The sequence below is a fragment of the Neocloeon triangulifer genome, unplaced genomic scaffold (assembly GCF_031216515.1).
Source record: "Neocloeon triangulifer isolate White Clay Creek 2 clone unplaced genomic scaffold, ASM3121651v1 ptg000013l, whole genome shotgun sequence".
Lineage (NCBI taxonomy): Eukaryota > Metazoa > Arthropoda > Insecta > Ephemeroptera > Baetidae > Neocloeon > Neocloeon triangulifer.
Window position 1 is genome coordinate 4,610,673 of NW_026775555.1, and position 13,747 is coordinate 4,624,419.

A 13,747-nucleotide genomic window follows, 5' to 3' on the forward strand; every position below is an offset into this window, starting at 1 on the left:
TTATAATATTTATCAATAAACGTTGAACTTGTGAGACAATTTTAATTAATTTTTTTGCTTTTTTACGTTGTTTATTCATTAATATTTCAATTTTTAAATCATATTGTTTACATTTAATTGTTTTAAACAATTTGTTTGAAAAAAAAAATCATTTTAAAGGAGTTTAATTCAAAATTTAAACGTGAATAAAGAAAATTGCAGTCTAAAATTGAAAGTTTCTACCAGTCGCAAAAACCTTATTTTATAGCTAAAATAATTATTTAAATGCCTGTTATTTTTATTTCCACTTTTAAATTTTGAAATGTTTAATAAAAAAAGAAGGGGGGATGCAAAAATTTAACTATTCCCAACATTGATTTAATTAAGCTTTGCTGCTTTGGAAATGTGAAAACAACACAAGCACGTTTTGCTGCCTAGTTTTGCAAGCCCGCTGAAAAATTCATCGCAGCCCGTGGTGTGTGTTAAATTTTTTTTTTTTTTTTTTTTTCAATTTTCAGCCCTTCACACACACGTCAGAGTTTTAAAATTAATATTTCATCGGCTGCCACATATTCAGCCATGCATATTTACGAGGTGGCGCCGCGTTTTTCGCGACTTTGCGTCTCATTAGGATGTAAAGTAAATTCTGACGCCGACTCTCCGGATATTCACTCGTAATTTTATGCACCTTGCGTGTAAATTTATTTCCGCTCTGAGGAAGTTTCCTTGCTCAACGTCTCGGATGATTGCCTCCTCAAGCACCCCTCGATGCATCAAGATTCGATTTTCATATGTTGCCATTTGATTGGAGTCCTCAAACGACGAGTGCTTTCCCGCCGTCGACACTCAACGAGCTACTTTTTGCAGAAAAATTCATTTCCGTCCATTCTGGCTGGAGCGTATTTTCCAGACATTCAAAGTTTCCCTAAAACATATATTAAAGTGGACATTTCTTGGTGCCTCATTATGAAATATTTTCTAAAAAAAAAACCTCGAATTTCACTTTCTAGGTTTCGTGGAAGAATTTTTATTTGAAATTTGCTCAGCGATGCGAACAGAGAACCCGTATATGTACTAAATTACATTTTTGGCATTTCATCACGGCTGACATAAATCCTAATATGAAAGAAAACTCTGCATCATGCGTCAAGCAGGGGATCTGGTGGCATGGAGAGATTTTTACCTCCTTTGTGTTTTCTCAGCCGGGCTGCTTCCTGTTTACTGTTGTTAAAAATGGAAAGCTTAATGTAGTCTCGTACTGTAAATATTTATGCTTAATATTTTAGTATTTTTTTGTACCCCAAAAAAGGAAAAACCGTTGGTAGGGAAAAATAAATAAGCTCAATTTCGGTTATACAAATAAATTGCTTTGAAACCAGTTTAAAATTCTTTTATTTCAGAAAAATAATAATTTGAGCATATTAAAAAATAAGTAAAAATGAAATAATTTCTACAGACTTTGGCTTTCAGAACATATGCAACCTGCGCAACATCAATGCCAAGATATTGCCTAATTTTCCAGAATCTCTGCATGAAATCTCATTTTATTAAATTAAAAAAGGGTCAAAATCAGAAGAAATTATTATGGTCTTCAAATAAACCGTCACCTTTCTGAAAATTTATCATAGAATGTCGGGAAAATTGTACTATTTGGCGGTATCAATTGCAAGTGAAATGATTTAATCTTACAAATCGACTTAACCACATTGATCAGTAAACTTTTGCAATTACTAGATTACTTTCTCGGGTGTAAAGTTTCAATTGTGCTAGCGTGTAGGTGATTGCGAACATTCATTAATCGCACTCCCTTTCCAGCTGCAAGAGGAACGAGAACGAGAGCGCTTTTCTTTCCTCGCTTCTTGCTCTTCCTCTTTGGCAAATTTATTTCTGCTTCAAACAGAGAAATCACCCGGACGGTCGTAATCGAATCACTCGCAACTGCAAAGCGCGCGCGCCCTTATCTTTATTGCTCACTTGCACGAAAATCCGCAGGTGACTCATCGGCTTATTTTGCGCCGCCGAATTTGGCTTGAGATTTCTTGCTTTGCGTCTTGTGAGTTACGGCCGCGTGTGGTTTGGCGTGCGGGAAATTATGCGCGGCGCCGGGAATTGGGCGCTTTTAATATTGCATGCGATCGAACGCCGGATTTGACGTGTATCGGCTTGTGTGAGTCGCAGCCAAACGTGGAATATTTCACAGCGGCTTATCGGCAGGCTTTCGGTTCCGGCGCAGGCGGATGTTGTGCCAAATTTTCAAATATTTGACACGCTTCTTGCCTTCCTTATGCTTTTATTTATGGAATAAGTTATCCTGATGCGTATTTTTTTATTCATAATTTTACAGGAAAAAGAATATCATTTTTATATTCTCCGTTTTTTTCTATTCAGAAATGTTTACGGAACTGCATGTTTCATTAATTTAGCTTGAGTTGGAAGGTTAATAAAAACCTGTAAAAATAACTAACTAACAATATTAAACATGACGGAGCATGCAATTAAAATGAGTTTTAGGTGACAAAAAAATATTGCACGTGTTTTACTTTCTACTTGATTTTCGCTGGTGAGTTTAGCTTGAATTAAATTGCAAACATCATCCATCTCTATGTTCCAAGGTGAACTTGCATTTTTTTTTATTGTACAGTTATTAAGAAAACTCAACAAGAAATAATTTTTTTTATAATATTTGAATTTAAAAAGAAATTATATTTTCTAGTCAAAATATAATTTTTATTCACGCCTATACACACAGAAATATTTATTACACTTTTATTACCATTTTATTTATTTTAGTTTTCAATAGTATGCTATAAAGTTCCATTGCAAACAATTTCTAGAGATGCTCATAGTTAGGTGTTGCCTTTTGGACGAGATATAATTATAATTCTTCCAAAATCATGCTGTAAATAAAGTTACTCTTATCCAGATAGTAATAACTTCCTGCAGAGAAGTCAGACTTAAATGGATTAGTATCAGAGCATCTTCGACCATCTTCAGATGTTTGAATCAAACTAGACAAAGTCAAAGGGTATCTTGCTGTTTGACGGGGTATTACTTTTACTTTGTATGGGATATCGTCCGCACTGTCGGCATCATCGTCAAAATAATCAATAATTGTCGGCACTGTCGGCAGTATCTGAACATCAAGTTTTATATTAATGAGCCGATTTGGGCGTACTCGCTTCCAAAGACAATCGTTTGTTTCAGATTCCTTCCGATCCCAATGACTATCATTTTCACATTTGGGGATCTGATTGTGTGTGGTTTCGCTAACGGTATTATTGTGAAAATCAAAAACTATTATGTCAAAGTGCTCCTCTGCAGAGCTACATAATATGTTTCCAGCAACAGACACTCTTCTAGGTATTTGTATGCCACGCAAGTGAAATCTACGGCGTGATTTTGGAATTTCACTCTGAGTAAGGGTAGTATAAATATCATTATTATCAATTCGATTTCTAAAAAATCTGTGATTATCACTCTTGGGTTTGCATGGGTCGGGTACACCGATCATTTCAAAAGACTCGTTCGGATTTCTGAAAGAATGCGAGGTCCTAGGCGTGCTTATCGGTGAGATGGAGTCAGGTATATAGATTGAATTGTATTTGTCGATGTTAAAAGTGATGGATAATGCCTCTTCATATGTTAGTATTTTGAAACCTAAGTAGACCTTTTGGAATTCAGCTATCGACATAGATAGAAAACGAATATTTTTTAAAATATCAACTCCAATTATTTCCCGAAGAACTTCAGATTTTTTCTCCAGTCCTTTTTCGTATACTTTGCGCAAGGCCCAACGAATAATTATTTGATACAACTCGATTTCACCCTTAATATTCATATTATCAAATTGAACAAATTTGATCAAATCTTCCTGAGTCATTAGACTGAATTTTTCGTCTTTTGCCAGCTCATTGGTACGATTTGAGAGAATCTGCAAAAAAAATACATTTTAATAATACATGGAATGATAACACTCGAGGTGGATTTCATGAAAGATTGAAACCGGGCGAACCTCGTTGTAAAGAAAAAATGAAAAAATAAAGGACAACTGACCCCTAAAGGCGACCTGAGGTCTGCTGGTACTTTAAAACCTAGGGTTTTGTCGCGTCCCAACTAAAACTAAGTGGGAGGAATTATTACAAAATTAAAAATAAAATGGGAGAATTTAATTTTAATGAACAAAAATTGCAGAAATTAATTAAGCAATTAATTTTATCCCATTTTATATTTAATTTTTTAATAATTCCTCCCACTTAGTTTTAGTTGGGACGCGACAAAAACCTAGGTTTTAAAGCAGACCGCAGGTCGCCTTTGGGGTCAGTTGTCCTTTATTTTTTCATCTTTTCTTTGCAACGAGGTTCGCCCGGTTTCAATCTTCCTTAATAATACATGTTTGAGTAAATTATGCATAAATTGATTAAAATCCAAATACTTATTATTAACTGTACTTCACATGCCACTAATGCATCATACTTTTAAAATAGCATTTTTTAGCGTCTGGTCCTTCACTTCGTCAGCACATTTATACACGTCCCAAGTATTGTATGAATAATATATTTTGGAGAAGAGGAAGCTTCGGGCAACCTCACTGATGGCACTCAATCCAAACGTGTTTGCGTGTTTAAGTAGAACGCAAGCTTCCTCAATGTTTGTAACGCATTGAGCACCTGAATATATGAAACTGAAAAAAAAAGAGGTTTAGTTTATTTTTATCTTCACTACATATGTCCAACGCGAGTCTACGGAGTCCAGTTTAAGGCCAATTATGGACTCTGTGACCTCACGTTAGACAAGACAAGTGTGGGATTTTGCTTCTTACTTCATCAGTTTCCGAAATTCTGCACCAGCTATGGTATCTATTCGAAATGTAGTTGTTTCTTCTTTCATTGCAAATTTAAAAAGTTTGCTTGAGGCTGCTAAAATAACTGCGTGCGCTTTTATTTTCTAAAAATTATTGAATAATTATGGGGTAGTTATATTAGAAAATATATAAAAAGGATTTTTAAAATTCATACCTCCACTTCACCATCAGGCCCCACTAAAAATGTGCGGTCAGTCAAAAATCCACTTGAATATATTTCTTGTAAATTTTTCATAAAACCAAATTCTTGAGTTTGCACATTTTCGCTTGGATTTTCCTGTAATTGGTTAAGCAGTAGCACAAAAAAGGTATTTTATTGTGAAAATATGTCCTCACCCTTTCTTGGTATTTATTTATTATGGTACGAAAGTCAATTGATGGTCTGATAATTTCTTCAACTTCAGGTTCCTCTGTGGCTGCAGAAGTCTATAAGGCAATTTTATTGCAATGTTTGATATAATTTTGTTTTTGTATGATATTAAAAACTAAAGCCTACTAATTATTGCTTTCCCTTAAGCAAAATATGAAATAATTTAATTTTTTTTTTTAAATTGGTTTTTTAAGAAGTAGGCAACTGTGCTTATACTTTTTTATTTCAACATATCATGCTTGCGGACAATTCGTTTTTAAAATTTACAACTGTATTAAATTAAATATGTTTCTCTAGTTCTCTTGATTTATGTTTTTTTTCTCTTTTAATTTCAACTTTTTATGTATGGAAAAAAATAAAATTATAAATTGAGGCGAGATTAGACTATAGCTGTAAAAAATTGGCGATTTACCTCTTCAACAATCATTGTAGTGCTCTCAGTACTTCTTTCAATATTTTCTTCATATCCGGAACAACTATTTTTGAAGCCAACAATTAGCACGCACAATAGTAAAATTAAGGGCTTGTCCATTCTTTTGGCCTCACTTGGTTCAGCTTTATTGAGAAACTGAAGATTATTTAGAGGGCGATTGTACACGATAATTTTCATCAGCCTCAGCGTGACCTTTGACTTATTTTCAAACACAAGCATGGAATATAACACATTTGATGAAAATTATGTATATTATGAATTTTATTTTATCGTCTTTCAAATTTTTTTTTCATATCTCATTAAAACGTTTTTTCACGCAAGGAGCATACATTTTAAATATTGTAATAATAATTTATATTATCGCGAAATTACTCACAAAAATGTTGTCCTTGCTTTTCTACATTCGCCTTACGTCGAATGGAATAAATTTTTTAAGTCTTTATTGCAAAGTGTGTAATAGGAACATTTAATAATAATAGCAATAATTTAATACACAATAAGTTATAATGATACTATTTATTCTTCAAAAATCATGTTGGTACATTAAAAATGAAAATATAAATCGTGAATAAAAAAATATGTCAAGGCAAACATGTCGCTTTTTGAAGGACCCTCAAGAGAAGTTGGCGTGTAGATGTGCCTCATACTAGTGATATAGTACAATTGAGACGATGAAACTGTTTTTGGGTTGATAATGGTAATAGCTACTGCTGTAATCCATAAAGGTCACGCCTGTGGTCTGCATACTGCGTTGCTCAGTATTGAGATTTTCAGACTTCCTTAGTGTCAATGGAAGTGTTCGAGGAACTCGAAAAACAACCTTAATTGTGTACTTCTCTCTCAATTTTACGTTGGTTTCCTTAATCCCTACATTGATTAGGTTACTCTCTTGTTTGGTTACCCATCTTAGATTGCCATAAGATTTTATCACATTGTAACTCGGCACGGTACAAGGTGGAATCTGGTTGTAAGTCGTGTTAACAATTAATTTTTTGTTTTGGTCAAACACAAAAACATCAAAGTGCTCCTTCAAAGAGGTACAATTGTCGGCCAACGCCTCAAGACTCTTTGGAATTTGAATCCCTCTCAATTTTGAAGTACTATATTGGGATATAAGCTCTCCTGAAGTAAGAACTGAATATGTGTCATCTGTACTAAATGTGTCTGTACTGCAACTTTCCGGCACGCCACTCATAAAAATGGTAGAATTATTGTCATCGACGTAATCAATGCCTGTTCTTGACTTGTTGTTTTTAGAGAAAATTTCTTTCAGATGAATTGAATTATATCTATTGATATTAAATATGATCTGAAGACTTTCTTCATAACTAAGAATTCTAAATCCATTGTAAACCATATGAAATTCGTCCATGGACATGGCCAGAAAGCGCACTTGCTTCAAAACGTCCAGCCCAATAATCTCGCGGAGCTTTTCCGGCGTTGCCTTCACCTTTTGGCGTGAGGCTTGGAAAAAGGCCCACCGGACGACAGCCTCATACAAGCGGTACTCTTTTGTTATATTTAGGTTTTCTTTGGAGAGAAATTCCACGAGGTCGCTTTGAGATATCTCGTTGAACTTTGGATCGTTGATTGCTTTCTCGGTGAATTTCATTATCAGCTAAAAAACAAGCAGATTGACTAATGTAAATTTGTGTTTATGCTTAGTCAGGTCGCATAATTTTATTATCTTACCATGAACGCTGTATCCATTAAATCTTGGTCTTTGACCACTTGGGCGCACTGATAAGCGTGCCAAATGTGGTTCGGATACATTTTCGAGACGATGTAGCCTCGCGCTATTTCAACCACCTCGTCAAGGCCAAAGTTCGCGGCCCGTCTTAAAAGGGAACAGGCCTCTTCAAAACTGCGAATGCACAGCTCACCCGTGTACAAAAAGCTAAAAATTAAATTTAAAGTTATGTCATCGTGAAAATATAATATGCATACTTCATAATTTGGTGGAAATCGCTTGGCGAAACTTCGGGTAATCGGAAATTTCGGTTACTCTCTAAGGCCTTGGCAAACACAGGACTCGCGACTGCCAAAACAATTGCATGTGCAGATATTTCCTTATAAAATAATATTTTTTTATTAAATGCAAAGATCAGACGGGTTAATTGATAAATTAATTGAATTTTTACCTCGGTATCATTGCCAGAACCCACAATGAAGTTACAATCAGTCATTATGTTTTGCGAGTAAAGAAAATGTATTTTCTTTTGGAAATCTATGCTTTTCCATGTCTACTTTTCTTTGTAAACTTGCTTTATTTTAGCTGATAAATCAGACGTCTAACCAAAAAATCTCATTAATCTATATAAATATAAAATATTTTAAAATACTTCTTGCGTTGATGATTTTTCGAGCTGTTGGTAAGGGAAATTTATATATTTTAATTTTTCCGGAATCAGTTCTTGAGGGGACTCGGAAGTTGATGAAGTTACTATTTCTGTTGAATATTGCTCAGTATTCATTGTGGATAAAAGGTTTATATCACTTTCATTTTGCTGTAATAATAAAATATTTCACAATTTAATTTTTGTGTACATTGAAATTATTGCGTAATGTCTTACCAAATTAATTCCTGCACCGAGAGTCTGCAGTAAGATGCCGTGGATCACCAAAAGTTGAAGAAGCCATTTAACCACCATCATGCTTGTCGGCCCACTGACCCGATACTATTTAGATTTATTCTGTTCACCACTGTGCCAGCTGCTTATCTCCAATGAAAATATTGAAAATTCAAAACATCATTATTTTATGTTAAAGCTCTAAAAATTTACCATCAGCTCTCTCCAGTAGAAATATAATATTAAATAACCTTATTAAAAATATGAGGAATAAATTGTTCTTGATTTAAATTTAATATCAATTTTATTTAATTGTTCAAACGGATTTCACAAACATAGAGTTACTCTAACAAATTTTCATTCTGGATTATTGTGTTCTATAATTTCACTCAAATTTTCAATTCTGCGTCATTATTGCGTAAACAAATGATGAGTTATCAAGAAGTCTATATCGAACGCTGGTTCCCAAAAAGTTCCAGTAGCTGTGGTACAGATAATAAGCGCTGGAGCTGGGACTATTTCTATTTTCATTTGATACACTACGGGGATAGGTCTTTTGATCCCTGAAAACAATTTTAATCTTGTATCGCTGCTGTGAGCTTAAACTGCTGATATGTCTCATCGATGGGATAGAAATCATTTTATTGAATTTTAAATTGATCACTTTTCCGTCATTTCTTGAATAAAAACCTCCATTGTAAGTGAACCGATCAGTTGTGCATAGTGGAGCAGCGTTATAGAAAAATGTTTCAACAACTTCATTTTGAGAATTTAAAATTAAAATATCGAAATGCTCTTCCACCAAACAATCTGCCTGCGCCTCTAAACTCTTCGGTATTTGAATTCCCAAAATGTTCCACTGGTCAGTATTTGGGATAATTGTGGTCGTGTACAAATCGTAATAGTCGCCCGATTCTTCAGCCCGGCCTTTTTTACTGCAGACAGAATTCTTTCCTCCAATTCCATAAGTGACAAAAGTTTCAGACTCGCCACTTGCAACGTTCTCCCTCTTTTCCGTCAGGGGGCACAGGGTTTTGGGCAAATCCAAAACGCCCGGGCTGTTGATGTTCAAAAGAACCGCAAGTCCCTCTTCGTAATTCAGCAATTTGGCGTTCGTGTGCATCCTTGAGAATTCCGCGCCGGTCATGGTCAAAAACCGAATGTTTTTGATAACTTCGGGCCCGATCTTCTCTCTCATCAATTCCGGCGACGGCGTTAAACCGTCCTTGAGGACCTGCGTCAGGCCCCAGCGAGTGACAGCTTCAAAAATTTCCACCTCAGATTCGACATTCAGGTCGCCACGAGCAACAAACGTAGCCAAATCCGCTTGAGACAGTTCGTTGAACTTGCGGTCTTTGAGTGCCTCTGTAGTTTTGGCGCTGATTAGCTATTTAATTAAATATTTTGTTATTAAAATTTTGTTAAATTAAAATCTCAGGTTTTTCTCTCGCAGTTGCAGCAAAACCAGTAAAAATGTCTCATAAAATTAAATCCTCAAACAAAGTCCCTACTCTAAAATAATTAGAACAGAAACACACTATCGAAAAATTGTAGCATAAAATAATTATTTTAATTTACCTTTGTTGTAAAATTTAAAAGTTTTTCATCGGACGCCTGTTTTGCGCACTGGTACGCGTTCCACAGCCTGTTCGGATACATGTAATTAAAGACGTAGCCACGGGCAGCCTCATTAGCACCATCAAGTTCCAAACTGGACGCGTGGTTAAGCAGGGTGCACGCCTCGTCAAAGTCATCAAAGCACAGGTCACCGGAATAAATGAAACTAATTCACCATCGATTAAATTTATTTTGCAATTTACTGCGTATTTTACCTTAATATTTTCTTAAACTCTGAAGGCTGCCACTCTTTGACTCGCAAACTAGTTGAATTTTCGAGGGCCATTTCGAAAACGGGGCTGGCGGCCGCCAATATCACGGAGTGAGCCTCGATTTTCTAAAAATATCTCATTATGTAAAAACCGGACGCTCTGAAAAAGTTCTCAATTTACCTCTGTATTGTTGTCGGGACCGACGATGAACACGCAGTCCGTCAGTTTTGAGTTGCTTAACATGTAGCCAAGTTTGCCAGCAAAGGTCTTTCCATTTCGCCAGTTAGTTTTATTTACCACTTCGGCAGAATCGTCAGAAACCAAATTTTTCGCATCCTTTAATTTAATTCATACAAGCGATGCGTACAAAAAAATTGAAAAAATCACTTTTTGTATGGTCTTGTAGGTTTTGATTATGTCGTGGAAATCAGCAACTCCATTAAAGTCGTGCTCAGGGGCTTGAGTTGCCCCATTTTCAACAGTTTCTCTCGCATATCGCGCACACTAAAAAAGATGTAAGCAAAAAATGTAATTGCTCATGGTATTAATTTTTATTCAAGGAGGCCTAAGAAATTTTCACATAATAATAATGTTAGGATATGATTAATTTTAATGTCCATGAACCCCCAAATTTTATTCAGCAGTATTGAAATTTAAATTGTAAAATTTTAAGGCAAAAATTTCAGGCCAATTTTTTTTCTAATTGGAAAAACGTAGAAATTCCTATAAGACGCAATGTTAAATTTCTAAAAATCAAATCTTCTAACGTGGCCATACATCTATGAAAGAATCGCGGCCAAAATTTATCAATTAAAAGACGTAAAGTTAAAATATAAAAACATTATGGGTTGAAAGATTAAAAATAAAATGCTGTATTTATTACCTCTGTTTTCAATGCAAAAGTAAGGATGCAAAGCACCCCGACAGCAATCGCCCCTTTCAGACGCATTACTTTCCGAGCCAATACCAAGTCAGCGAATGCGAGAGAGTCCAGTCGCTGATTCTGCTTTTGAGCCGCAATGTGTTTGTTTACGAAGCAATCAACTTCATGACACGATCTTTGCATTCAACGTCCTAATTGCCCTCTGCGAATTGGTTCTTCCCCAGCATTCACGAGGGCACACATCATGCGAGAGGTCAATCAAAAACTATAGTGAGAAAAATGCCAAATGATAAATTGCTATGGTCAAAGGTTCAATTTACTGCGCACTGTCTCGTTAACGCGTTTGTAAAGTCGGATATATGTTTGAGCTCAATTTTTTAACAATTTTGAATTTAAATTCAATTAATATTCATGAATCATCAATCAATCGTGAAATTCTACCATGAACGCATTAAAATTAAAAATATAGTCATTCATTTCAAAATAGAATTTCCGTGATTTTTGTATAATTGTTTTTCAAAAATTAAATGTAAACAATGTATTTGTAACAATGTGAACAAATAAAAAAACAATAATTAATTAAAAATTCAATAATTTAATCTCAACACATTTTGATTGGACATTTCCGGTGGTCTGATTAGAAAAGTTCTGCTTCGTTTTAAATTCCAGCCTGAATATTAGGTCATGCATATTAACTTATTTAGCCATCTAGAGGCCTTTATTCAATTAAATTCAAAATATCATGCTTCGGCAATGATATATAAGTTTTTTTTATTTATTAATTTACTTTTTATTTGTAGTGTTGAAATGTCTTCTGCTTGTTTTTGTTAAAAATGGAATATTGTATTTGTTCGCAGGGTGGAACAGCAGCGGCAGCACCCGCCGCACCCCTTTGGTGTGCACGGCGAACAGGGGGGCCGAGACGCAACTGGCCGCGCGCAGAAAGGCGGCCAAGATGCTGGTGGCCGTCGTGGTCATGTTCGCCGTGTGCTATCTGCCCGTCCACCTCCTCAGCATCCTCAGGTAATTAATTTTGTTTGCGTGTGCCCGCGTCAAGCAACCAACTTTTTCATTAGAGCGAGTCCAGCCGGGTAAACTTTCCTCTCTTTTTCCCAGAACTGTGTAAGGTGCGTGAGGAACTTTAATTTAATATAAAAGCGTACGTAGCCTTAATGAGCGCGCCTTTTATCAACGCTTCGACAGAATTGGATAGAAATTTCCGCTCGCTTTGAGCAGTTTTTTTTTTTATTACGAAGTCTGGTATTTATTCTATAATATTCCTTTAAAATTATACTGAAGTAAAAAATGTGAAAATCATTATTATTTACAATGGCCCACGTACAGTCAGTTTATGGAGCTGATAAAATAATATTTTAAAAGAAGATTAAAAAAGAATTTTTTAGGCAAAGCTTCCTTTTTCATGCCTACACTAATAATGTTGAAAAAAATTGTATATTGCGATATATTTTACTCATTTCGATGAAATACAAAAATCCAAATTTCGACAGAACAGTGCTCCGATAAAAATTTCAAATGTGAAATTCATTTTCAAACAAAATTAATTGAAAGCAAAATCGGCTCAATTTATTATCTGTGTGTAACACCAATTTTTTTTTGTCACGCGTTATGCAGAATACTTGATCTTTCGGGCAATGCAATTTAGATTCTATTCATCTAAATCGTGCGCTCAAGGAAAAAAATATATTTTTTTCGCCATTTTGGTTCTGGTGTGCAGTCCTTGTTTTCTCGACCAAAAGTAAACCCATTTAAACCCTCAAAACTATACTAGTTTTGCTTTTTTTTTTTAATTTGCTGTTGAATTAAGGTTAGGATAATCCATCCTTACAAAGTTGCAAAGAGCGAGAAAACGTTAAAGAGCAAGTTGATCCCTTGAATTTAGGTTAAATTAATTTTTAACAGCTAATAAAAAATCAAAGAACCGCCAAATCTTATAAATACCCAATTTAAAATTATATTAAGTTTAATAACCATGCAGGGTTGAATTTTTGTGGGAATGATTTTCCTCGTTGTGAAAATTATTTTTATTAAAATATCAAAACTACCAGTTTAAATCATGGTCTGCGACCCTATTTCATGAGCAAGAAAATTACCAAAAAAATCAGCAAATTGAAAAACCACATTTTTAACAAAAAATTTCAAAATTTTAAAACTAACAAATTCAATTACCTTTTTCGTAAGCGCTGATTAATACAAGAATGAGCCAGCTAAAGAAAGATCAATTAGTTTCTTTTCTTCATTTTCATCTCGTGTTTTTTTAGCTAAATATTCAGTCTCTTAATAAAAACTAAATAAGGAAACGCATACTTTTAAGAAAGTATTTTTCTTTACCCCGTCATAATGTTTGTGTCACCGGCAGCAAGATGCCATTATTCAGAATACAAAGCATCATTTTTTTCTATTTTCATAACACACAATGTACTTTGTGCGTTTTATATTTTATCTTGAGCTTGTGCGCCGGCTGTGAGAGATGCACTGGCGTCACAGATACGCCTCCGCTCGTTATGCCTGGTTTCCTATGGGTGGAGTGGAGCGGCGAGAAAAATATTGTTCCAGCAGAGGCACGATTAGCGCTGAATTGGGTTAAAGGCGTTTTTCACAAGATCCTTAATGCGCTTCCGACGGGAGTTCGATATTACCTTCGTAAATTGGAAAGAATTTTTACAGGGCGATGTTTGCCGAGGCGAGTTTTTTCCTCTCTGCAGAAGAAGCTCCAAGAATAAAATGAACTCTTCAAACTCGTAACGAATAAGTATCTCTCCCCGAGAGACGAAAATTGTGCGGGTTGATTGTTTCTAAAAGGG

The 13,747-nt window shown here is 35.0% G+C and overlaps 2 protein-coding genes across 3 annotated transcripts in view; one reads left to right on the forward strand and one right to left on the reverse strand.

The window, feature by feature from the left end:
- LOC132199218 (orexin receptor type 2-like) overlaps nt 1-13,747 on the forward strand; it is a 74,320-nt gene that overhangs the window by 53,349 nt on the left and 7,224 nt on the right. Inside the window, exon 5 of the mRNA XM_059623782.1 lies at nt 11,783-11,948. Within this exon, the coding sequence (XP_059479765.1) occupies nt 11,783-11,948 (166 nt within the window). The remainder of the gene's footprint in view (nt 1-11,782; nt 11,949-13,747) is intronic.
- Nucleotides 1,354-11,087, reverse strand: LOC132199214 (kelch-like protein 20). 2 transcript variants are annotated; one of them, XM_059623778.1, is made up of 13 exons: nt 10,926-11,087; nt 10,430-10,546; nt 10,223-10,378; nt 10,046-10,167; nt 9,792-9,996; nt 8,217-9,600; nt 7,986-8,150; nt 7,785-7,934; nt 7,591-7,712; nt 7,336-7,540; nt 5,623-7,261; nt 5,177-5,266; nt 4,995-5,117 (listed from the first exon to the last, which is right to left on the reverse strand). In XM_059623778.1, exons 1-6 carry the CDS (start codon nt 10,989-10,991, stop codon nt 8,611-8,613), a joined length of 1,656 nt encoding a protein of 551 aa, XP_059479761.1. In that variant the 5' UTR covers nt 10,992-11,087; the 3' UTR covers nt 4,995-5,117; nt 5,177-5,266; nt 5,623-7,261; nt 7,336-7,540; nt 7,591-7,712; nt 7,785-7,934; nt 7,986-8,150; nt 8,217-8,610. The 2 variants fall into 2 exon arrangements, with proteins under 2 accessions (XP_059479760.1, XP_059479761.1); XM_059623777.1 differs by lacking the exons at nt 9,792-9,996; nt 10,046-10,167; nt 10,223-10,378; nt 10,430-10,546; nt 10,926-11,087 and adding exons at nt 1,354-3,910; nt 4,453-4,660; nt 4,799-4,923 and having other exon boundaries at nt 8,217-8,606.